This window comes from Podarcis melisellensis (assembly GCF_964234715.1).
Source record: "Podarcis melisellensis genome assembly, chromosome: 17".
NCBI classification, from domain to species: domain Eukaryota; kingdom Metazoa; phylum Chordata; class Lepidosauria; order Squamata; family Lacertidae; genus Podarcis; species Podarcis melisellensis.
Window position 1 is genome coordinate 40,801,135 of NC_138534.1, and position 23,492 is coordinate 40,824,626.

A 23,492-nucleotide genomic window follows, 5' to 3' on the forward strand; every position below is an offset into this window, starting at 1 on the left:
GATGACGGGAGTTGTAGTCCAACAACATCTGGGGACCCGAGTGTGAGGGAAAAGCTGGGACTGGATGACTTTCTGGCTCCGCGGTTCCGTGAAATGGGCTGAGCCCGCGAGGCAAAGAAGAGGAAGCGGCCCAAGCGCCTGCATTCGGCGCGGCCCTTTGCTGTCTCCCTGTCTTTGGGACTTGCTTAGGGAGACGCAAACGTCGCCCGAGAGGCCAAACGCCCCAGTTTCCCGCCACTTCCTGACAGGAATTTGGCCGCCATGAAGCGAGGCGGAGCAGCCGCGGCCCCTTCCGGCCTCTTTGAATCCCCGCGCGGGAAAATGGCGGCGGCGGCGGCGCTGGCTTAGCAGAAGCCGGCGAGGGGCGGGAAGATGGCGTCCTCGTCTTCCCCTTCGCCCCGCCGAGGGGCTCTGAGCGGCCTAGTGCTGAGCCCCCCGCCCGGCCTGGCCTGCTCCCTCCGCCCCAGCCTCGGCCCTCCAGGTAAAGCTCGGAGGCGGCTCCTCGGCGCTGGCTCGGCTAGTCAGCTGCTATTATTTGAGGGGCGTATTTAACCCTGAGCGTAGCCAGGGTTTTTTGGGGGGATAGGCCTTTTGTTAGGGGGAGCAGAACCTCCGTTTCCTATGTATTTTTATTTATTTAGGGGGGCAGCTACCCTCGCTGCCCCTTCCCCTTGGATTTAACCACTGCAATGGGGTTTCTTTCCTAATCCCACACCTTAAATCAACGCAGAGCGGTTCCCCAACCCATTTGGGAAGGGGACCCCAAAGGGTCATCTAGCCCAACCCGCTGCGGTTGTTGTAAACAAAAATTGCCCTTTTCCCTTAAGGGGTATCCAAGAGCCCATATAGAGTCCTTACATAGGTTCCCTATTGGTAGGAGAGAATAACAGAAGCCAAGCTGAGAATATTGAGAAGCAAAGCAGCTAGTAAGCCTGATCTTTATTGATCTGTTGCAACAGGGTCCTCACTCCCCACATGCAGGAGGGAGGAGAGACCCCAAACAATGGTGCGCAAGGCCTTATAAAGACTTTTGAAATTCCCATCCTGTAGATCCAGACCACCCCCAGAAACATCATACCTACATCACAGAAAAGGCGGTCTAAACAGAAATTTGAATGTTGTTTTTCTCCTGTCCTTGTTTATCTCCTGTCTGGCAGATCACCTGTTAATGCTCACTTGACTGGATTGCCTGGGGAGCCTGGCCAGTCTTTTGTAGTGATAAATACTTATTCAAACACCCTTAAGACAGGATTTGTGAAGGAAAAGACAATGGGGAGGCTTTTCTACTTTTGACCATGCAGAGAAGCATTTGGTCAGTTTGGGAATCAAAATGGTTCCAGGTTGGCCTTCCTGTGCTGATCTGTGTATGTGCTTGGTTGGTATACTTATGAACATTAACATATATCTAAGACCATAGAATTCCTATCACACAGTGCAGGAATGGCGACTAAAGAACCCCTGGCAAGGTGGCCGTCCAAGCTCTGTTTAAAAACCTCCAGTGAAGGAGAGTCCCCCACCTGTCCAGTTAGGGCTCACCCACACTTTATTTTTCGCCCTACCCAGCATCAGATTTTTTTTGGGGGGGGGAGCAGGCAGCTTTCTCACGCAGGGCGCTGAGTCGAGGGGACACAACACTGAAAAGATCCATTTGGGGGTGTCAAATTGGGGCCTTGCTCCTGGCACCCTATTACCAATAATCAATTTCCACCCCTGGCCCCACACTTTCCCAGTCCGTGTCCAAGCACTGGTTTTTGGGGGGTGTTTTTGGCCTGCCGCTTTCCCGGGGGAGCCTGTTCTGTAATGCTGAATTGGAACAAATGGCAATTCGTGTTTTCCGCAGTAAAGAGTGGGTTTTCATGAGGAAACACAATACACAAAAGGAAGTCTGGATGAGCCCAGAGTCCTTTCCACTGTGAAACAGCTCCCTGAAGTTCTTCCTGATTTTTAGTTGAAATCTCCTTCCTTGCAATTTGAATCCATTGGTTCGGGTTCTACCCTCTGGAGCAGGGGGGAAAAAGCTTGCTCCATCTTCCATATGACAGCCCTTTAGATATTTGAAGATGGCTATCATATCTCTCATGTACACATGTGGGTGTTCATAGAAATATCACAGGTACAGTGGTACCTTGGGTTACATACGCTTCAGGTTACAGACACTTCAGGTTACAGACTCCGCTAACCCAGAAATAGTGCTTCAGGTTAAGAACTTTGCTTCAGGGTGAAAACAGAAATCGTTTTCCGGCTGCGCGGCGGCAGCAGGAGGCCCCATTAGCTAAAGTGGTGCTTCAGGTTAAGAACAGTTTCAGGTTAAGAACGGACATCCGGAGTGAATTAAGTACTTGACCCGAGGTACCACTGTACTGTAGTTGTGTGTATGCACATTCGTGTGAGAACTAAGGATAACATTGCACATCTAATGAATTGCAAGACAGTTTATGTCACAACTAAGCTGCTTCCACAAGACTCTTTGATATGTGTGAGCCATGTAAATGTCCTGACCTTCACCCTGAGGAACAAAATCCTAATCTGATGCTGGATTTTCACCCCAGGACAAGGTCAGCATGTGGGTGTTCCTGATGAGCAAGCTGACAAACTGCTGCTAGCAAACTGGGGGCTCCCCCAAGCGGTCCTGGATAAATACCATGGTTTGGGAGTAGTTCGTATGTTCCAGTGGCAAGCCGAGTGCCTGATGGTTGGACAAGTTCTGGAGGGGGAGAACTTGGTTTACTCAGGTATGCTAGTAGTTGATGTTCATTCAGCAAATCTCACTTGCTGCAAATAGCTGATCTAGCGTTTAACTGTGTTTGTGGTGAGTAAAATACCTCTTTCCTTTTGACAATGCGATTAACTTCTGAGTTTAATGGGGGACCCTCCTTAATACATAAATACAGTAACAATGAATTTCTGATTTGTCTTATGTGTATTTTGATTAGATTTAAAAACTGATTCTAATAACTGCTAGCTGCATATTTTTAAAGGGTGAATTGCCATTGCTTCTTTCTCTTGGTACCTTTTGCTGCTACTTGAGAACATTTTTCTGAAGCCCGCATCATTGTTTCCCATTTGATAGCTAAAAAGAGAAAGAATGTGACTTGTACATGTCCTGTAGTAATAAAAGCATATCCATGCTAAGTGCTCTTGTGGTAGCACTAAACATAAAATATGTAAGGAATTTTCAGTAATGCACAGTTCTGTAGGGCAGGATCAGCGATCCACAAACTTTGCCTGCCCGTTGTCCTTGACTTTCTGCTCCACCTCTGTGTGAGGTTATGAGCAATGCCTTGTTTCTTTTTCAAGCTCCAAGTTTAATTGGGAAGGAAGGTGGGGATCTTCCCTGTGATTCCAGGTTGGAATTTGTTTCTAGATGTTGAATGTCTTCCTTTCAATTGCTTTCAGCTCCTACAAGTGCAGGGAAAACTCTAGTTGCTGAATTACTTATGCTGAAGAGAGTGCTGGAATCTCGCAAAAAAGCTTTGTTCATTTTACCCTTTATCTCTGTGGCCAAAGAAAAGAAATATTACCTGCAAGTAAGTAGAAGATATTTAAAGTAGGGTAGTAGATCAGAAGTCATATTGCAGAATCTTAAGTGCTGGGAAGAAAAGCAGGCACATTTTTGACAGAATTTTGGGGCAGAATGATCATCTTATTTGAGTGGAGGTAACCAGAACTGTGTGCAGCATTCCAAGCGTGGTTGCATCATAGATTTGTGTAAAGGTATTATGACACTGACAGTTTTATTTTCAGTCCCTTTCCCAATAATTCCAAGTATGGGATTTGCCTTTTTCACAGCTGCTGCACACAGGGCTATCTTCACTGAGCTACCCACTATGACCCTGAGGTCTCATTTTTCATCAGGCTTGAATATAAGAAGAGCCTGGAGGATCAGGTAAATGGCCCAACTAGTCAAGTATCCTGTTCTCACAGTGGTCAATCAGATGCCTGTCCTAGATGAGGGATTGTCTAGTGATGAGTTGGTTTCAAAATACAGTGTGCGGTTGACTGCTTTACACAGCGCATGCCAAAATTCTAAACATGTGAAAATATGTACATTGTCTCTTTGGCAAATAGGCAGTGTTCCAAGACGTAGGTGTGCAAGTGGAGGGGTACATAGGGAGTATTTCCCCTGCTGTCCGTTTCTCTGCCCTGGATGTTGCTGTCTGCACTATTGAGAGAGCTAATGGTCTGATCAACAGACTCATAGAGGAGAAAATACTGGACTCACTGGGTAAGCTGTAACAGCATTTGTCATTATCAAGAAACAGTGAAAAAAGTGGTCTTCCAGTTGCACAATATATACCGTATATATTTTCTGTGTATAAGACGCTCCCATGTATAAGACAACCCCTATTTTTTAAAACACAAAATTAAGAAATCGGGCCAGGGCCAGACCCTGATCCCGAACCGCCAGACCCTGAACCTGAACCCAAACCCAGGCTGCCCACACTAGAGTTCGAACCTGAGCCCAGGCCTCCCACAACAGCCCAAACTCAAACTTGAACCCCTGGTATTAACCATTCATGTATAAGACGGCCCCCAATTTTTGACTAAAATTTTAAAGCAAGAAACATTGTCTTATATGTGGGGAAATACGGCATATAATTTCTATAGCAGCTTGGTCTGCATTCCATTGGCTTGATTTGAAAAATTGTAGGTATATCTACAGATATTTGTCAGTTCATTCAATAGCAAACTTAAGTCAGAGTGCTATTGTTAGTAAATTTCCTGATGTTTATATCTATACCAGCATTTTTTAAAGAAATATGTCTGAACTGTTTTGAAAGTAAATAATTTTTTAAAGGAAGAACCCAAAATTAAATTTGATATTAGAGCTAGTTTTAAGGTTTCTGAGTCACTTTGGGTGCCCTTTGTTGGAGTAAAAGCGACTCTTAAATGCTTTTATAAATCAATAAAATAGTATGGGAGCTTAAAATTTAGAGGGTTCATTTAACTCTTTGGCTGGATGGCATCCTTTCTAAGTTTAAGTGTCGTTATGATATTTGCATCCATCCATTTATTAGGAATAGACTCTGTTTCTCCACAGTATGAAAACAGCTCAGCTAACTGCCCTTTTAAATGCTTCCTAAAATTCAATAGTACTGTATAGCTGTCTGGGCCTTGCACTTTATTCAAATTTATTCAAGTTTAAAAAATGCCATAAAGTATCTTATTGCTTTTTTCTTTTGTTAAGTTCTGCAGCAGCCTAGAATGTGCTTTGGTGAAGGGTGGCATAGAAATTTAAAATAACAATAGGTAAATTGATATCTGTAGCCTCTCCCTTTCTGTCCCATAGGAATAGTAGTTGTAGATGAGCTGCACATGCTGGGGGATCCTCAGAGAGGGTATCTGCTAGAACTCCTGCTGACAAAGGTTCAGTTTTTGACCAGAAAAATGAAGAACAAGTGAGTAGACTAGAAAGTCTTTGTTTTTTAAGATCTCAAAAATCTAGTTTCCTGTGAGACGATGTTCCAATGGAATAACTGTTAAGAATTCGGCTTTCTTTTCTTTTTTCTTGTAGACAATCAAACATGCCTGGACCACTCTCAAATGGAATACAAATTGTAGGCATGAGCGCTACCCTCCCTAACTTGGGTCTTCTGGCCTCCTGGCTAAATGCAAAGCTATACCACACAGATTTCCGACCGGTGCCCCTTGTAGAGCAAGTGAAAATTGGCAGCCAAATTTATGACTCCTACATTAAAGTTGTGAGAGAAATCCAGTCTGTGCTGCATATAAAGGTAACTAGATATTGCTAAGGATATGTCTTACTTAATTTAATGCTGCTTGGCTGCCAAAATTTAAAATGAAACCCTTAAGTGTATAATAGGTGTGTAATGTGTCAAAGCATGTTGTATCACATGGTAGGTAGATGGGCAATCCTTTCCTATCTCCAGGTTTTGAACAATAATTTAGCAAGTTCTGGACTTCTGTCTAATGGTATAATCCAAAAGCATGTGTTCAGTGTACCTTACCTCACAGTAGGCATGTTTAGGATTGTAACAGACCTGTGTTGCACAGTTGCAGGGCAGGCAAACAAAATGGTGGAATTTAACATCATGCTCTTCAGCTTGCCAGACAGAAACAGCTTGCCAGTCTCCCCTCTCCTCCCCTTCATGTGCTGTTCTGGGGGTTCTTCTGACCTCTCCCAGAGCCAATTTCAAGGGGGTGGGCTGAAGAGAAGGGGGGAAGCCTTGCTGTGCAAGCACAAATTCTTAAGTGGGACTTCTGATGGCGCTGCTTAGGTGAATCCTGCCCCAAAGTCCCCCCCAATCACACCTCATGATGGATGACTTGGGTACTTGTTTAGAACAGGACATAATTTTCAATCCTGGCCATATAGAGCTGAGCTTTTGAGTTTCTGAATTGAAGAAGGAATTGGGAAAAGGCTTCAAGCGCATTACCTCCATAGTGATATATGAAATTTGCTTGTTAAAAAAATGTTTCTATTTAGAATGATGAGGACCATGTGGTGACTCTGTGTTACGAGACTGTTCAGAATGGCCATTCTGTCCTTATTTTCTGCCCATCTAAGAACTGGTGTGAGAAATTGTCAGACATCATTGCCCGGGAATTCTACAATCTCCAGCACAAGTGTGAGTCAAAATTAAGGGGCTGAGAAAGGGCTGGGGCTTGAAGAGTACACACAACGTGACAATATGCTTTCCTTCCTATGTAAAGACCTTCAAAAGATGTCCACCCTTTCACCAGTAGCCCTGGACAAAGAAGGGATAGAGGAGTTGATAGGTCAGCTAAAGCATTCGCCTTCTGGTTTGGACTCCGTGCTTCAGAGGACTATAAAATGGGGTGTAGCCTTTCACCATGCAGGTATGCCTTTGGGTGTGTTCATCTTGTATTATTTTATCTGTCTACATCAGTCTGAGTGTGTAAGTATGTGGCCTGCCATGACTTTTCTGACTGGTGGGCACATGCATGTCCATCTTTCATGTCTGCAGCTTTAAGTGAAATAGCCATTATGAATCAAACACTACAGAGCACTACCCAAAGAGTGCTTACTAATGATTCCTCATCATCCTGGAAAAAAGGGACAAGTGGAGTGCCGCAGGATTCTGTCCTGGGTCCACTGTTGTTCAACATCTTTCTAAATTACTTGGCTGAAGGAATTGAGGGGATGCTTATCAAATTTGCAGATGACACCAAACTGGGAGGGGTAGCGAATACTGCAGAAGACAGAATTGGGATTCAAGATGACCTTAAGATGATTGGAGAACTGGGCCAAAAATAACAAAATGAATTTCAACATGTAAGGCTCTACACTTAGGCAGGAAGAACCAACTGCAGAAATATAAGATGGGGGGCTTGCAAGTAGTACATGTGAAAAGGATCTAGGGATCTTAGTAGATCCCAAGCTTAACATGAGTCAACAGTGTGATGCAGCAGCAAAAAGGCCTGATGTTATTCTAGTCTACATCAACAGAAGTTGTTTAGCCTGGAGAAGAGGAGGTTAAGGGGTGATATGATAGCCATGTTCAAATATATAAAAGGATGTCACATAGAGGAGGGAGAAAGGTTGTTTTCTGCTGCTCCAAAGAAGCGGACACAGAGCAATGGATCCAAACTACAAGAAAGAAGATTCCACCTAAACATTAGGAAGAACTTCCTGACAGTAAGAGCTGTTTGACAGTGGAATTTGCTGCCAAGGAGTGTGGTGGAGTCTCCTTCTTTGGAGGTCTTTAAGCAGAGGCTTGACAACCATATGTCAGGAGTGCTCTGATGGTGTTTCCTGCTTGGCAGGGGGTTGGACTCGATGGCCCTTGTGGTCTCTTCCAACTCTATGATTCTATGATTCTAAGTATAGTGTCCAGATCATGGGAAGTAATAGAGTCCTGCTCTATTCTGCCTTGATCAGAAACACACCAGGTGTACTGTGTCCAGTTCTGGGCACCACAATTTAAGGAGGATATTGGCAAACCCGAAAGTGCTCAACCTGAAGCAACTTCAACCCGAGGTATGACTGTATATGTATACAAGTGGAATTACTTTAATGCTATAAAACAATATTTGGATTTGAACTTTATTCCAAAATCTTGATTTCCCAGGATTAACTTGCCTCAATAACTATCTGCCACCATTGGTTAATATGTCAGTATTTAACAGTGTATCGTAATCCTAGGTCTTACATTTGATGAACGAGACGTCATTGAGACCGCTTTTCGTCAAGGAGTGCTTCGAGTCCTAGTCGCAACCTCTACGCTTTCATCTGGGGTGAATCTGCCTGCGCGCCGGGTGATCATCCGGACTCCTGTGTTTGGAGGCAGATCATTGGATGTCTTGACATACAAACAGATGGCCGGGAGAGCTGGAAGGAAGGGAGTAGACACCGTAGGTAAGTCCACTTGTTCTAGCTGTGACTGACAATAGTTCCTTGACTGTTTAAAGACCAGCAAAATTATTGTGGCCTGGGCTTTCTTGGGCTAATGCCCACTTGATTAGGGGCATCCAGAAAGTTGCTATAGGTTTTAGAGAGTGGGCAGTTTTCCATATAGTAGGCCAAAAAGCTGGGAAAATGAGTGAGAGAACAGGTGTAACATAGTTCCATATTAAGAAGAGGCAGTCTCCATGCAATCAAGGTTCAAAGAAAATAAATAGGTGCAAGCCATAGAGCTTAATTGCATGTTTTGATCTAAAATGCAGTTTTCATCAGAGAAGATCTACAGTGTAGAACATTCCTAACATTGTAATTAGCATGTTCATGCTAATTCATGCTGAATGGGAAAGTGGAGGCCAACCTGACCCTGTCCATTGGCCAGTGAAGAAGCAGCTGCTTGCATTCAGTGCTTGTTTCCCTTTTCTCTCCCTTCTCCTTATCTTTTAATATGTGTACAGTTCTTAGGGGGAAAAAATATGTGCTCTATAAGTGTTAAGCACAGAAAAAGGCACCAAAAAACGAGGGTGTGTCTGTGTGTGACCCAGATATCCATAAAGGTTGGGAGGAAGAGGCCTGGCCCCTCTACCTGCCACTGCTGTCAGATGATACGATGCAATAAAAGAGAACTGACACTTTGGTTGTTCAGTTCATGGCGTGCTTGAGAATGTTTGGTGAAATGATAGTTGGTCAGTTGGTTGAATAGCTGACAATATTTGCCTAGCCTCCGAGCCCTAATCTTGTGCACAGCTGTATGCAGAGGAAGAGGAATTCAAGATCCAGTCAGAATCAATGTGTGCTCTGTTCTTGCTTATAGGAAAGGGGACAGATTGTACCCAGCCAATGGTCCCTAGTGATATATCTGCAAAGATTTTGCCATTCCCCCATCTGCTTTGCCATTTGAATCACTGATGTGTGCCCTCTAGAGTACATGATTTTTCTGTAAGAAGAAAGTAAGCAGGCTATAGTCAGGGCAGAAGAACAAAATATGTACCTTTCTTCCTAACCCTGGCGATCCCTGCTTTCAGTTTAAATGTTCTTGCGCCACTTGACCTACCTGTTCTTGGTTCTAACAAACATTGATTTGATTAATAATGAAACTGCTTATTAATTAAAATGACTCTTGTACGCACTGGTTATTACATAAAGCATTTTCCCTCTCGGTTGAAATTGGTGTCTTTTGTTAGGCGAGAGCATTCTGGTGTGCAAGACCACAGAGAAATCCAAAGGCATTGCTCTGCTCCAGGGCTGTCTCAAGCCAGTGCGGAGCTGCTTGCTGAGCCAAGAGGGAGAAGACATTACTTCAAGTATGATACGGGCAATCCTGGAGGTATGTAACGCTCATGCTAAGGCAATAAAACTTTGCTCCCAAGGCACAGATCAATATTTATTACCAGCAGGCTTTTGGGTTGTAGTCGTTTGAGGGGTGAATGCATCTGTAGAAATACTTCATCTTTTAATATCCACCTTCAGCATTAAGTTCAGCCTGGTTCCTGGTGAAGGAGCTACCAGGTGTATTTAAGGAAATGGATCCTGTGAGTCCTTCACTCTTAGATCTAATTTCTGTGATCCTTCACACTCAGAGTAGGCTGGGGACTATGTTGCTTGAATCAAGCACACATGGCAGCATATAATTGGGTGAACAGAGGTTTATTTCCTTTGTTTATCTGTCAAATTTATATCCTGCCTTTCCACTGAATTAGGCTTAAGATAGCAATACGAATAATGCAAATTCAGTAAAATATAATTAAGCATAAAATACAAAGTGAAAAAAGCAGGCAAAACTTCTGGGAAACAAGCAGGTAAAACTAATCACAACATATTTACAATTCGGCATGTTGTATTTGCCTGCCCATGAGAAGGTTGTCAGAGCTGGGGGCAGAATTCACCCCTGGATCAACTGACTTGAAGAAACATAGTTTTCACTGGGGAGTGTTTTGGGACAAGCTGTCCCTCTACAATAGGGGAAGGCTGCCCTTAAACCAGAATGAAACCAGGATGCAGTTGCTCAGCATCAAAAAGGAGGCAGATGCAGCTTTTAAACTCATTTGGAGGGTGGGGAGCAGTTAAGTGGGCAGTAACTGAGGAGCATTAATTTTGGAGGTGAGGATGAAAAGGTTTTTGACTACCCAAATGGGGTTGGGGTGGAAGAAATAGGGAACGGACATGATAGCCAGTCGAAGGAGCCTAATGGCTGTAGGGGGAAATGCACATGTCGGACAGAAACATTTGGAAAGGAGCAACGTGTTTAGGTGTTTATATGATGATTTTAGAAGCCTCTGAGCAAAGATGAGTGAATTGGAATACTTGATTTTAAAGGGAAACCTATATTAAAAGGTAAAGGGACCCCTGACGGATAGGTCCAGTCACAGACAACTCTGGGGTTGTGGCGCTCATCTTGCCTTATTGGCCGAGGGAGCCGGTGTACCGCTTCCGGTTCATTTGGCCAGCATGACTAAGCCGCTTCTGGCGAACCAGAGCAGCGCACAGAAACGCCGTTTACCTTCCTGCTGGAGCGGTACCTATTTATCTACTTGCACTTTGACGTGCTTTTGAACTGCTAGGTTGGCAGGAGCTGGGACCGAGCAACGGGAGCTCAGCCCGTCATGGGGATTCGAACCGCGACCTTCTGATCAGCAAGCCCTAGGCTCTGTGGTTTAGACCACAGCGCCACCTGCGTCCCTGCTTAACCTGTATTGGGCATAACATAAATCTGATGGAATGGAGGAGAACCAGTGGGATGAAATCCTCTCTAGACCCAAAGTATGGGAAGGACAGGGAAGGGTGTCCTGGGAGCAGTATCACTGTATATCAATTTACCGAAGGGTGACCGTGTGGCATATCTTCAGACTCTGAAGCAGCGTGATCAAAATATATAAAACTGCTGAAAAGCATCATTCATCAAAAATGGCAAGGTTATGCCATAATTTAATTTTATTACTGCATTTATATGCTGCCTCTCCACCAAAAGAAAGAAGTGATGCAAAGTATTCTCAGGTCAACTTTAGGAGCTGAAGACCATCTGCTCCCTGGCCTGAGTTTCTTCTCTGATACTCTTCCCCGATGTGGGGCTGAGATTAAGAGTCTTATGCTGTACCATGCAATTGGTGTTCAGAGGTATACTACTCCTAAACACAGGATCTCTATTTAACTAGAATGACGAATACTTGTTTGCTTGACCTTTCCTCCATATATATATGTCTGATCCTCTCTTAAAGCCATCTGAGCCCAGGCATCTTTATTGTATCCTTATTGTAGTGAATTATGTAAGCGCTGAAGACACTTTTTCTGTTACTATTCATTCTGGAGTGGTATGTAGTTGCAAAATTCTGGAAATCTATACATGCATACGCAAATACCTCTGTGCCCAGGGGTATCCTTGTGAGAGACTGAGTGCCCTTGACATGCTCACTGAGAAATTTTAGAAGCGCAGTGTGTCCTTTCTGTCTAAAAGGGTCTCCTTTCAGATTTAATTGCTGTATCGTTTTAGCAAGTACTGTATGCTGATTAAATTCTTATTCTGACAGATCATAGTAAATGGAGTAGCTAGCTCTCCAGAAGACATCCAGAGTTATGCTTCCTGTACACTCTTTGGTGCAAGTCTGAAAGACTTCCCGGACGATGGGACAGAGCAGGAGAGAAATTGCCATGGTTCTATAGATGCTTGTGTGAAGTGGCTGCTTAAGAATGAATTTATCCTGATTTCGGTGTCTGATACAGGCAGAGGTAAAATGCACATTTGCATTTGGATTGCATGTTAAAGCAAAAAATGAAACATGCAGATTTGGAGCAGCAAACATTTGTACCATTTATGTGCAACCTTGAGCATAGCTTCTCTAACCTGTTTTGATGCTGTCTCTACGCTCAGCTTCTTCCACAAGTTGATTCAATCTTGTTCTTTAATTTCTGTGCCTCAGTCACCCTCCCACGCCCTTTTAAGCCCTAACAAATCTTCCCAATCGATGTTTTACAAAATAGGCTACAATTTGGAAACTGTGCCCTTTGTCCTGACCCTGGGGGCAGCAAGGAGTAAAGACTCAAAGGAAGTCAATTGTTTAGTAGCTTGTTCCATAAATTCAAGGCATTTTAATCATGCACTTGGTACCCCCTGGATACCATGTAGCTGAAACATCAACCAAGATTGTAATTATTGCTCTGCAGTAGGTCTACCACCTACCAAAAAAAAGTCTCAAAGAGAGTAAAGTCACTTTGATCTCCAAAGGGGCCGATATTGGTGCCATTAGAATAAATGGTCATGGTCTAGTCACAATGGAATTGGAAGCTTTAGGAAGAAAAACACATACCCATGTGGTGCTTTAACTCTCTGCTTTAGTCACCACCAAGTGGTGCAGAAAAACGGAAAGAAATTTTAACTAATTATTTCACTGAATATGATGCTTCTGAGGACTTGATAACAATCAAGTGGGAGGTGATGAAAGCTGTGATGCATGGGATTTGCATCAAGGAACTGAGATAAAAAAGAGACAAGGGACAGAAACTTCGGAGCAGGAGAGAGATAAATTACTGACAAAATATAGTAAATGAGGTTTCAATAGGGTTTATAAGCAACTAGAAGAGAAAGGAATTGAAATTATTAGAAGCTAAGAGAATCATGGCTAAATTTTAATATAAAAATAGGGCTTTTGGTGTCAAGTAGTCTAAGGGACGCAGGTGGTGCTGTGGGTTAAACCACAGAGCCTCGGGCTTGCCGATCAGAAGGTCGGCGGTTCGAATCCCTGTGACGGGGTGATCGCCCGTTGCTCAGTCCCTGCTCCTGCCAACCTATCAGTTCAAAAGCATGCCAAAAAGTGCAAGTAGATAAATAGGTACCGCTCCGGCGGGAAGGTAAACGGCGTTTCCGTGTGCTGCTCTGGTTTGTCAGAAGCGGCTTAGTCCTGCTGGCCACATGACCTGGAAGCTATAGCCGGCTCCCTCGGCCAATAAAGCGAGATGAGCGCCGCAACCCCAGAGTCAGCCACGACTGGACCTAATGGTCAGGGGTCCCTTTACCTTTACTTAGTCTAACATAATCTGTTAGGGCTTCTTCTTTGCTGTTTAGGATGCAAGGCAACATTTCGCAGTGCCCACTCACAAAACTGGGACAGTTTTCATAGAATCATAGAGTTGGAAGAGACCCCAAGGGCCATCGAGTCCAACCCCCTGCCAAGCAGGAAACACCATCAGAGCACTCCTGACATATGGCTGTCAAGCCTCTGCTTAAAGACCTCCAAAGAAGGAGACTCCACCACACTCCTTGGCAGCAAATTCCACTGTCGGAACAGCTCTTACTTTAAACGTTTTGAGACGTTTAAAACCCATGGAAGGTTGTTGGTTTTTTTTATTCAGGGGAGATCAGAGCCAAGAGACTATGCAGCCTTTCTGTAGCTCATCAGGCCGCACACCCTAGTTCAGGTTTTCTTTTCTTTTTTGCTGCGTACAAAATTGCATAGAAGGAGCTATTACAACTCCAAGGGCATTTAGTCAGGTTTAATTTGAATCTCAGGGATTATCTTTTTTTCTTCCCACTTCCTTATCTGGTTTGCTGGATATGATTCATTTATTAAATTTACAGTGTTCAGTCCTTGGAATCAGTTTTAAAAGAATAGGCTAGCCAGCAATAGCAAAGGCTTTGCCGCTGACTTTATTCTGAGATCCAGTAAGAATATACACTACAGATTGAGATGTGGTTGGGGTAAGGCAGCTTCATTTGGCTATGTGCAATACTATCAAATTATACTTCTTACATTCGTCTCAGTTCAGAAATGAAATGAATCTGTCATTTATCCTACCGTCTCTGGTTCCTAGTCTGCAAAGATATGAGAATTCCCTCCCCCCCAGCCACTAAAAAAATTCAAGAAACAGGATAACTAAAGACAAATTCTTGAGGATTAGCTGTGTTAGTTCATTGCAGCAAAGCCTCAAAGCATTTTGCAAATGAACAGTGGCTCCCCATTTGTGGAATGCTCTTCCCAGGGAGTTTCCCCTGGCAGCTTCATTACACACCTTTAGTAAAAGGCAGATGACCCCTGATAGTTAAGTCCAGTCGCAGATGACTCTGGGGTTGCAGCACTCATCTCACTTTACAGGCCGAGGGAGCTGGTGTTAGTTCGAAGACAGTTTTCCAGGTCATGTGGCCAACATGACTCAGCTGCTTCTGGCGAAACCACAGCAGTGCACGGAAACACCGTTTACCTTCCCGCCGGAGTGGTACCTATTTATCTACTTGCACTTTTTGGCATGCTTTTGAACTGCTAGGTTGGCAGGAGCTGGGATTGAGCAACGGGAGCTCACCCTGTCGCAGGGATTCAAACCGCCGAACTTCGGATCAGCAAGCCCAAGAGGCTCAGTGGTTTAGACCACAGTGCCACCCACCTTTAGCCAGGCGAAAACATTATCCTTCAACCAGGCCTTTGGTTGGCTAACATCCTAAATCCTTTTAAGTGTGTTGGGTGGGGAGGGGGGTTATTGGTATATTTTGTTTTTGTTCTTGTTTTAATTATGTATATTGTGGTTTTATCTTGTATTTTTATGCTGTGAACCACCCTGAGATCTACAGACGAAGAGCAATATACAAATTTAATTAATAATAATAACAATAATAGATGTATCTTTTCTCTTGGCAGAAATATATTGCCCAACACATCTTGGCTCTGCTACCTTGTTTTCTTCCTTTTCACCCATAGCAGCACTAGAAATTTTTGCTGATCTCCAGAGAGCAATGAAGAGCTTTGTCTTAGAGAATGATCTGCACAGTCTTTATTTGGTATGACTTTGTTCAGACTTTTTCAGCTACTTGAGGTATACAGTCTGAGATTCCAGCGGAGGGGGAATCTTTCCTGACACCAGTGGCTTATAATTTATGCCTTATCCCAGCTGATGAAGTTATGTCTTAAACATAATCAGAAGAAATTATATTTGCATCCGCCACTAGCCATAGCAATAAAATAAAATGTACTGAAGATAGAGGTAAAAACTTAACATTTTGGGGGTTAACATCTATAATCAAATAATAAATCTTATTCTGATTGGCCCTGCAAACATATTAAACTGCTGCCTTGAATTTTTAAAGTTTTTTTCTACTGCAGGTATACTTTTTCAGCTTGGTTAAAGCTAATCCCATACTCTCTTTTTTACCAATTCAAAGCTAAAGATACCCAACTCCCTCAATTGCTCCAGTGCTACATCACACTGTTGATTCATGTTAAGCTTTCCCCACCTCTTTTGGTGGTGCAAAAATAGTATGTAAAGGAAGTAGGATTCAAAACCTGTTTCTTCTTGTTTTGGTTCTTCTTTTTTTAGGTCACCCCTGTTTATGAAGACTGGGCCAAAATAGACTGGTATCGATTCTTTTGCATGTGGGAGAAGTTGCCCGCCTCAATGAAAAGAGTTGCCGAGCTGGTTGGAATTGAAGAAAGCTTTCTGGCTTGCTCTGTGAAGGGCAAAATAATTACTAGAACAGAGAGGCAGCGTAGGCAAATGGCCATTCACAAAAGGTAATGGCTGAACAACTTACAATGTTACACTATGGTGTATATGACATCACAAAGTGATGGTGACATCATTGCAAAATACTCCACCTTTGCAACCGGCATCCAGCAGTTTTCTGCTCTAAGTATAATGTTGAAGTTACTGGATTTGCAAGTAGCATGTGTTTAGAAACAAGTTTCTTCTAAAACATTTCCGTGGAGCCCATCTGTAGTACAAAATAAAGGGAGTAATAACTTTTGAAACAGGCATTGTGATTGATAATACCCAACACACATTCAACTGATACGGAGCAGTTTTGAAGAATCTCTTGCAAATAAGCAATTTCCAGTGCTTGCAGGCAATTACTGTGTTCCTCATGTCTGTGTTCTTTGCCAGGTTTGCATCTTCATTTAGCAGCGTGTGGCCATATAATCTAAGAGGGAATTCAAAATTGTGGGTGATACAAAGGCATCCCAGCCTGAAACTTAGGTTTCCCAGTATGCCATTTGAGTTTCCTCTTTCTGCTAGTAAGGCACACACAATCCATCTTCTTGAACCTTGGACAAGGGCCCTGCATGGATGTGCCTCTTCCCCATGGAACAGCTGTCTTATTTCAGAACTTGCAGTTAGCTCCACTTACTTTTTACCACTCTCAACCAGCAGCACAATGGCAGGATCATCTCTAATTTTATGAATTACTCTTTTCAGTAGAAGACATTGCATTATACACAGACACCCCCAGTTTCTCATTTAGGCTTTAAGTAGACCCAGGGCTCTTTAGCTTCACCAACTGCCTTAAGATGGTAGTCCTTTTGCCATATACAGTGGTACCTCAGGTTAAGTACTTAATTCGTTCTTGAGGTCCGTTCTTAACCTGAAACTGTTCTTAACCTGAAGCCCCACTTTAGCTAATGGGGCCTCCCGCTGCTGCCGCCGTGCCGCCGGAGCATGATTTCTGTTCTCATCCTGAAGCAAAGTTCTTAACCCGAGGTACTATTTCTGAGTTAGCAGAGTCTGTAACCTGAAGCGTATGTAACCTGAAGCATATGTAACCTGAGGTACCACTGTATTTGCAATCAAGTATTCAAGTATTCTGAAAAGGAATATGAAATCAGATCTAAGAGGGAAAATTCTGCTATCATAACACAACTTGACTGCATTTTACTGCAACTATATAAATAGGCACCGCTCTGGTGGGAAGGTAAACAGCATATCCGTGCACTGCTCTGGTTCGCCAGAAGCGGCTTAGTCCTGCTGGCCACATGACCCGGAAGCTGTATACCGGCTCCCTCAGCCAACAAAGCGAGATGAGCTCCGCAACCCCAGAGTCGTCTGCGACTGGACCTAACGGTCAGGGGTCCCTTTACCTTTACTATACATGCCCTGTTACTAATGCTCCAAATGGACCTGGTGAAAGAAAGACTCTAAAAGAGTGTTCTCTTGCTGTGGAACTGTAGGAGAAGCATTGTTAAGCCAAAATACTGCATGCATAACCTGAGGTACTATTTCTGAGTTAGCGGAGTCTGTAACCTGAAGCGTATGTAACCTGAAGCGTATGTAACCTGAGGTACCACTGTATATAACACAAATGTGCCTGAGTTTGTGACAATCATAAGTTGCAAGGCGGTAATTACCATTGCAAACCCCTCTTGGTGTTCTCTTGCTCCCTTTCCTTGTGCCCCCAACCTCTGCAGGAATGTTAGCTCCCTTGCCAGTTCCCCCCAGGCACCATCTGTTTCCAGAATTCCTGCCAAATCTTTCCATCACCTTGACAACACTCACTGTTACGGGCCTAACATAACTGCAACCCAAGATAGAGATCTAGCTGGTTGCAATTTCTGCAGGGCACTTGTTCATCTGCAGGGCACATTTAAGTTGGTGTACCGCAACCCCTTCTAATTTTTGTTTGGACCAGACTGCAACATGGACAATTATAGATGGTCTTTTCTGATTGTTGCTGCTGTTCTAGTCATAAAGTGGCGATCGGGCCTGTGAGCGTAGCTTTCTGTAGCCTTTCTTCCAGCTGAGTACTACAGTACTGTTAAAGTTAAAAGAAAGTGAAGAATGCTTGCAGTTGGTGAAGGGCATTTGGGGTGGAATGGGAAAATCAGTCACACGTCTCTTGAAGCAAGACTAGAACCCACTTAACAGAGGTTCAACAGAGATTGTCATGCTTGGCGCATACGTGCTTATTCAACTCCTGCTATTAGGATGTTTGGATAGATTGTAGGGAGTTTATTCCTCAGATTCGTTTCTGCCACCTGCTTAGGCAACCTTCGCGATTACTGCATCTGCTTCTAATTTTTTTCGTTTCTATGTTCTTACCATAAAGCAATATTCATGCCCCTTTTGCAGCACACCAACTTATCTTAATTTTTACTGATGTAGATTTTTTACAAGCCTGGCTCTCTTGGACTTGATAAATGAGGTTCCTATAAATGATGTTGCTAAGAAATACGGCAGCAATCGTGGACAGCTTCAGTCTTTACAACAGTCTGCTGCTACTTATGCAGGTGAGGCAATACTGATACATAATTTAATTGTATAAGTAATAAATTATTATTATTATTATTATTATTATTATTATTATTATTATTATAATACAAATTGGTGTTTGCAGGAGACTCCTTCGGGAGTAATGGCAGGATAATAAATCCAGTAACCTTTGCTGTATCTTATACAATATATTTCAGTCTTCCAACGTGTGCAGATTTGGCCAATAACAGTGTGTGTGCGCGTGTGTGTATGTGTATACACACACACACACACACACACACACACACACACACACACACAGTGGTACCTCTGGATATGAACGGGTTCCGTTCCGGAGCCCCGTTCGCATCCAGAAGCAAAGACAACCTGTGTCTGCACATGTACCGGTCGCGATTTGCCCCTTCCGCACATGCGCGTGACGTCATTTTGACTGTCTGTGCATGCGCAAGCAGCAAAACCCGGAAGTAATGCGTTCCGTTACTTTCGGGTCACCGTGGAGCGCAACCTGAAAGTGCTCAACCTGAAGCAACTTCAACCGGAGGTATTACTGTATATATACATCTCATAAGGGGATATTTGGCACTGTCAGAGTGAACATATGAAGACACCCCTGTGGTAGCTATCTTAAATGATCTCTTGAAAGTGATCATTTGCACCATTTATACACACACTGTTTGATAACAATGTTTTTTTAAAGAAAAAGTTTTAAAATGCTGGATTTTGTAACAATTCTTATATATTTCAGGGATGATTACCATTTTCTGTAACCGTCTGGGGTGGCACAATATGGAACAATTGCTCTCCCAGTTTCAGAGTCGTCTCACGTTTGGAATCCAGAGAGAGCTCTGTGATCTTGTCCGGATATCTCTGTTAAATGCACAGTGTGCTAGAGCTCTCTATAAGGCTGGTTTTGTCACGGTCGCTGATGTCGCCAAAGGGAATATTGCCGAGGTGGAAAATGCCTTCAGGAATGCAGCACCTTTCAGAAGGTTAAAAGTATTTCTAGTATGACAGAAAGCTATCCCTTTGATACAGTTTTAGCTAGTATAAGTTTGGGAAATGGATCTGATTCTCACTCTTGGATGTCTGTTTACTAGAGTTTAGTATGTTATACTCCAATAATTTTATTTTAGCTTTCTTATACTCCCCAGTGCCAGTGTGGTATGTCTGAGATGGCTATTGGTGCAAAATACTATACATAAATGTTTGTCATGCTTTATCTAGGTAATATTTAGGATTCTATGTAAGACTCATAATATGGTGGTGTTTCAGTCCCACTCTTAAGGAATGTGTTCCCATGTCAGCATGCCTGTGTGCTGTCTTCCAGGTTCCCCACCTGCTTGGAGTAAGGCAAGTGGTGTCAGAAGAGAGGGCCTTTTTGGTAGCATAATTCCCTCCCCAAGGCACCTGTGCTTTATTTATTTTTATTTTTTCAGTTCTAACTTCAGCTATTTCTGTACTTTCATTACTGTGTCACTGTTAATTTATATTTGTTAATAATTCCCCCCCTTTCTATACTGCCCTGGAAACACATATGAAGAGCAATATACATTTTCCCTAAATTATGATATATATCACTTTAGGATGTGCAGTTCTTTAAAACTGACCTCTTCTCAGTAGGAGATTTCTGCTATTTTCTTCCTCCTCCCTCATGCTCTTCTGCACCTTCTAAGGAGAGCAGCATCTTAGAGAAATCCTGGAGGGAAAACTATATTCCTCCCCGTCCTTTCTTTTCTTTGGTTTTGCTCCCCTCTTCTTATTACTTAGCTTTTCCCTAGAACTCAAGTGTCCAGCGACTGATCTCTGAATGCACCTAACCTCTGATGCAAGCTAAGTTGTCACCTCTGCTTCCCAACTCACTTTGTTCACTTCCTTATCGGCGTGCAGACTAATATAAAAATTGACTTTTTGTTATGGGTACATGTTAAGCAGAGGCTGGATGGTCATCTGCCATGGCTGCTTCAGCTGAGATTCCTGCATTTTAGGGGGTTGGACTAGAAAACCCTTGAGGTCCTTCCAACTCTACAATGCTATGATTCTATGACATTAAGAGTGCTATGGTAGGAATTCTTCACAATTTTTTTAAAATTTGAAAGCATGATTTCCAGGTAATATTGTCTTGTTTCTTCTGCTTCAGCCGCAGGGCAGTGGATGAAGATGAACAGGCTGTTGAGGAGCACCAAATTACACCCCTTATATGGATGTCTGGACTGAAGGGTTTGACTGAGATTGAAGCAGCTAATCTTGTTGTGGAGGAGGCTAAAACTCTCTTAAAGGAGGACTTGGCTGCTTTGGGAGTGCAGTGGAACCCCAATGCCTCTCTCTTATCAGATTCCTCTTCCACATTTTCCGTAACAGGACAAGTTGAGGAAGAGGAAAAACATAGACTGTGTGGGAAACAGATATCAAGAAATAGCCAAAGTATAATTTCATCAGACAAAAGTATCAGCTCTCAATCTGATAGTGCAAAATGGGTTAGACAAAAAAACAAGAGGTCGTTAGATGCTAGTTTAGTAAATGGCAGACTTGAAGGGACTCTGGTAGATGAAACTAAGGGAGAGACAAGAAATGATGACGTATGCTGTAGTGCAAGCAAACGGCTAAATCTGAGAAAAGATGGGGAAAGTATGAGAGATACCTCTGTGAAGCAAAAGTTGGATTCCATGGTAAGTACTGAACGGAGGACAAAGCCAGGCTTGAAAGCTACTTCAAAAAAACATCATGTTGCAGCTAGATTTAAGAAAAAGGCTGGAATTAATTTAAATCAAAGTAGGGAACAGAGCACAGTTGCAAAATGGAGTAGGCCTTGGAGTCAAGAATCAAGTTTCAACAATCATTTTCCGTCCTCCAGCGACAGCTGTGAGTCAAACCAGAAACATCACCAAACTGTAACTAAAGGATCATTGGGCTACCAGGAAGGAATTGACAAAATATCCCTACAGGCAAATGAAATATACCAAGATAGTGGGAAAACTGTGCACAAATTGCTTATAGAACCTATACATGCTAGTGAATCCAAATATGAGTTAACACTGAATAATCACATTAAAACACCCGCTTTGAATTCAGTAGAGGGAGATGCAGCTCCTGTTAAAGATAAGATGGAAATGCAAGATGTTACGGACGATCTGGTGATATCTGATAAGAAATTGACTCTGATAAGAAATTGCAGCAAATTGGAGCTCAGTAAAAACGGTGCTAGAAGCATAATTACTGAAAATAAAAAGGACAGAGGTAGAAATGTTTTTAATGAAGCAGCAAGTGGCGCTATCACCACAACAGGAAATCAGCAAACAGCAGAGAGTTCTCGAAAAGCAGACAAAAATGACCCTGGAAGATTCAACCCCACCCTGGAAAATGCAAGTACAGTTATGGGCAAAGTGCATAATCACCCTGATAATGTTCTGAAGCCTTCTGAATGCATCAAAAGCTGTTCTCCTGATCTGTATTTTGTCTTCAAAGAATTTGAAGAAAGCTTCCAGTTAGATACGCAAACTGAGAGGATATTGCAACAGGAGGTGGCAGCTACAGCAGCTGATAAACAAAAAGACTTAGTAGCAGATTCAGCACTGAAAATAAAGAGTGCTAGTACTTCAGAAACTAATGCTGCATCTATAATGGATAAGCTAGCTTGCAGAAAAGCAGAACCGTTACCTGTTAAAAAAAACGATGTAGCAGGAAACACAGCTTCATTGCATTGTAAAGCAAAAGGCGCTCACAAAAAGCCTATGAAATACCCAGAAATACCATTTTGCCTTGAAAGAAACAGTTTTTCTGTTATGGACTCCCAGTTAGAAAGCTTCTTACGAGACTATCGGACTCCAAATCTGGCAGAAGAGCAGGAAACTATTGTTCTTTCAAAGGCTTCCTTTGCTCCTAATCAGTACCCACCTGCTGTCGATGCAAATGCCAAGTGCTGTCCCTTGCCTGAAATAAATTTGAATAGCAGTGATAGTTTGTTGTTTGATGAAGACTTTAACCACATTCATGACCCTCAGGATGTTCACACTGGTGAAGCTGTTGCCATGGGAGAACTTCCACTGCAGCAAATTATCCCTGCTCCTTCTAAATCCACTTTAGAAGATGATCTTCCAGGTGAACAGAATGTGGGGTCAGGCAACGGTGTCTCAAATACCACTATAAACCAGCAGCAACTGGCAGAGTATCATGAGGATGATTCTCTAATGTTCTCAGATGCTGATTCTTTCCACATAGCAGAAGTGAGAGATGGTGAGTCCGTGCCTTGTTTTCACAGAAACGTGCTCAACAAGCTGAGAAATCTGAAAGAGGCAGATGATGATGTCAGACCTGAGGTTACTGGAAAAGATGCAAATGCTAACCAAGTGGGAAAGTGTGATTTTTTGTTTGATTTAAGTCCAGGAATGAAAGAAGTCTTAGATGAATGGCCAAGCCCCACTGGAAATAAACCTGGAATGGATACAAGAAGCAATTTGAGAGTAGTGCTATCTGAGAAAAATCAAGATTCTGCCCTATCCTGTGGTCAGTGCAAATTTCCCAAAGATTTTAAGAGCATGGATGATCAGAGTAAGACCTGTGGCTCTTTACTAATCAACAGAAAAGGAAGTTCCATTTCTTGGACAGATGGGAACAAGGAACCTCTTTCTCCAGCAAAGTTCATGGAGCCTCCTTCACAGGAACAATGCTTTGTGACACATGCCGAAGCCAGAAATATGAACCCCACAGACAAAGTTCCTTGCCTTCAGCTCCTGCAGAACGCTGCACTTGATTCACACCTGCAAACAAAACCAGAAAATGGCAGACATGCTGAGTTTCCATCTGAGGATGACTCTATTATAATTGAAGGTTTTTCACTGCAGTTATCTCAAGATCTACCATCCTGCAGTGCTGAAAATTTTGCTATAATTGATGTAGCGAATGATAAGGCTCTTTTCCAAACCTTCATTAAAGAATGGAGCACGAAAAAGAGATTTGCTATCTCGGTGGCTTGTGAAAGAGCAAAAGGCCCCCTTTCCCACAGATCAGCTATTGGTGCCAAGTTCAAGCAAGGTGAGCTTGCCCCCCTGTGCTCCTTCCATTATTTTAGAAATGTATATTCTCACAGGTGAGGCCAGGTGTGGGGCAGGTGGGTTTGGGAGAAACTGCCCTGCAAGCTACATTGGGACCCTAA

At 43.1% G+C, this 23,492-nt stretch overlaps 1 protein-coding gene across 5 annotated transcripts in view; it reads left to right on the plus strand.

Annotated features, from left to right (window-relative positions):
• Positions 1 to 372: 372 nt before the first annotated feature.
• The window catches only part of POLQ (DNA polymerase theta), a gene marked incomplete at its 5' end in the record, with an annotated part of 38,994 nt that continues 15,874 nt past the window's right edge, over positions 373 to 23,492 (plus strand). For all 5 annotated transcript variants that reach the window (XR_014163916.1, XM_081893601.1, XM_081893600.1 and 2 more), the window contains 16 exons: positions 373 to 481; positions 2,550 to 2,732; positions 3,397 to 3,527; positions 4,069 to 4,225; positions 5,291 to 5,399; positions 5,516 to 5,735; positions 6,449 to 6,590; positions 6,676 to 6,822; positions 8,129 to 8,341; positions 9,568 to 9,710; positions 11,908 to 12,106; positions 15,004 to 15,143; positions 15,680 to 15,873; positions 18,236 to 18,360; positions 19,089 to 19,332; positions 20,481 to 23,371. Coding sequence is in view for 4 of the 5 variants with exons in the window: in XM_081893601.1 (XP_081749727.1) it covers positions 373 to 481; positions 2,550 to 2,732; positions 3,397 to 3,527; positions 4,069 to 4,225; positions 5,291 to 5,399; positions 5,516 to 5,735; positions 6,449 to 6,590; positions 6,676 to 6,822; positions 8,129 to 8,341; positions 9,568 to 9,710; positions 11,908 to 12,106; positions 15,004 to 15,143; positions 15,680 to 15,873; positions 18,236 to 18,360; positions 19,089 to 19,332; positions 20,481 to 23,371 (5,347 nt within the window). The remainder of the gene's footprint in view (positions 482 to 2,549; positions 2,733 to 3,396; positions 3,528 to 4,068; positions 4,226 to 5,290; positions 5,400 to 5,515; positions 5,736 to 6,448; positions 6,591 to 6,675; positions 6,823 to 8,128; positions 8,342 to 9,567; positions 9,711 to 11,907; positions 12,107 to 15,003; positions 15,144 to 15,679; positions 15,874 to 18,235; positions 18,361 to 19,088; positions 19,333 to 20,480; positions 23,372 to 23,492) is intronic.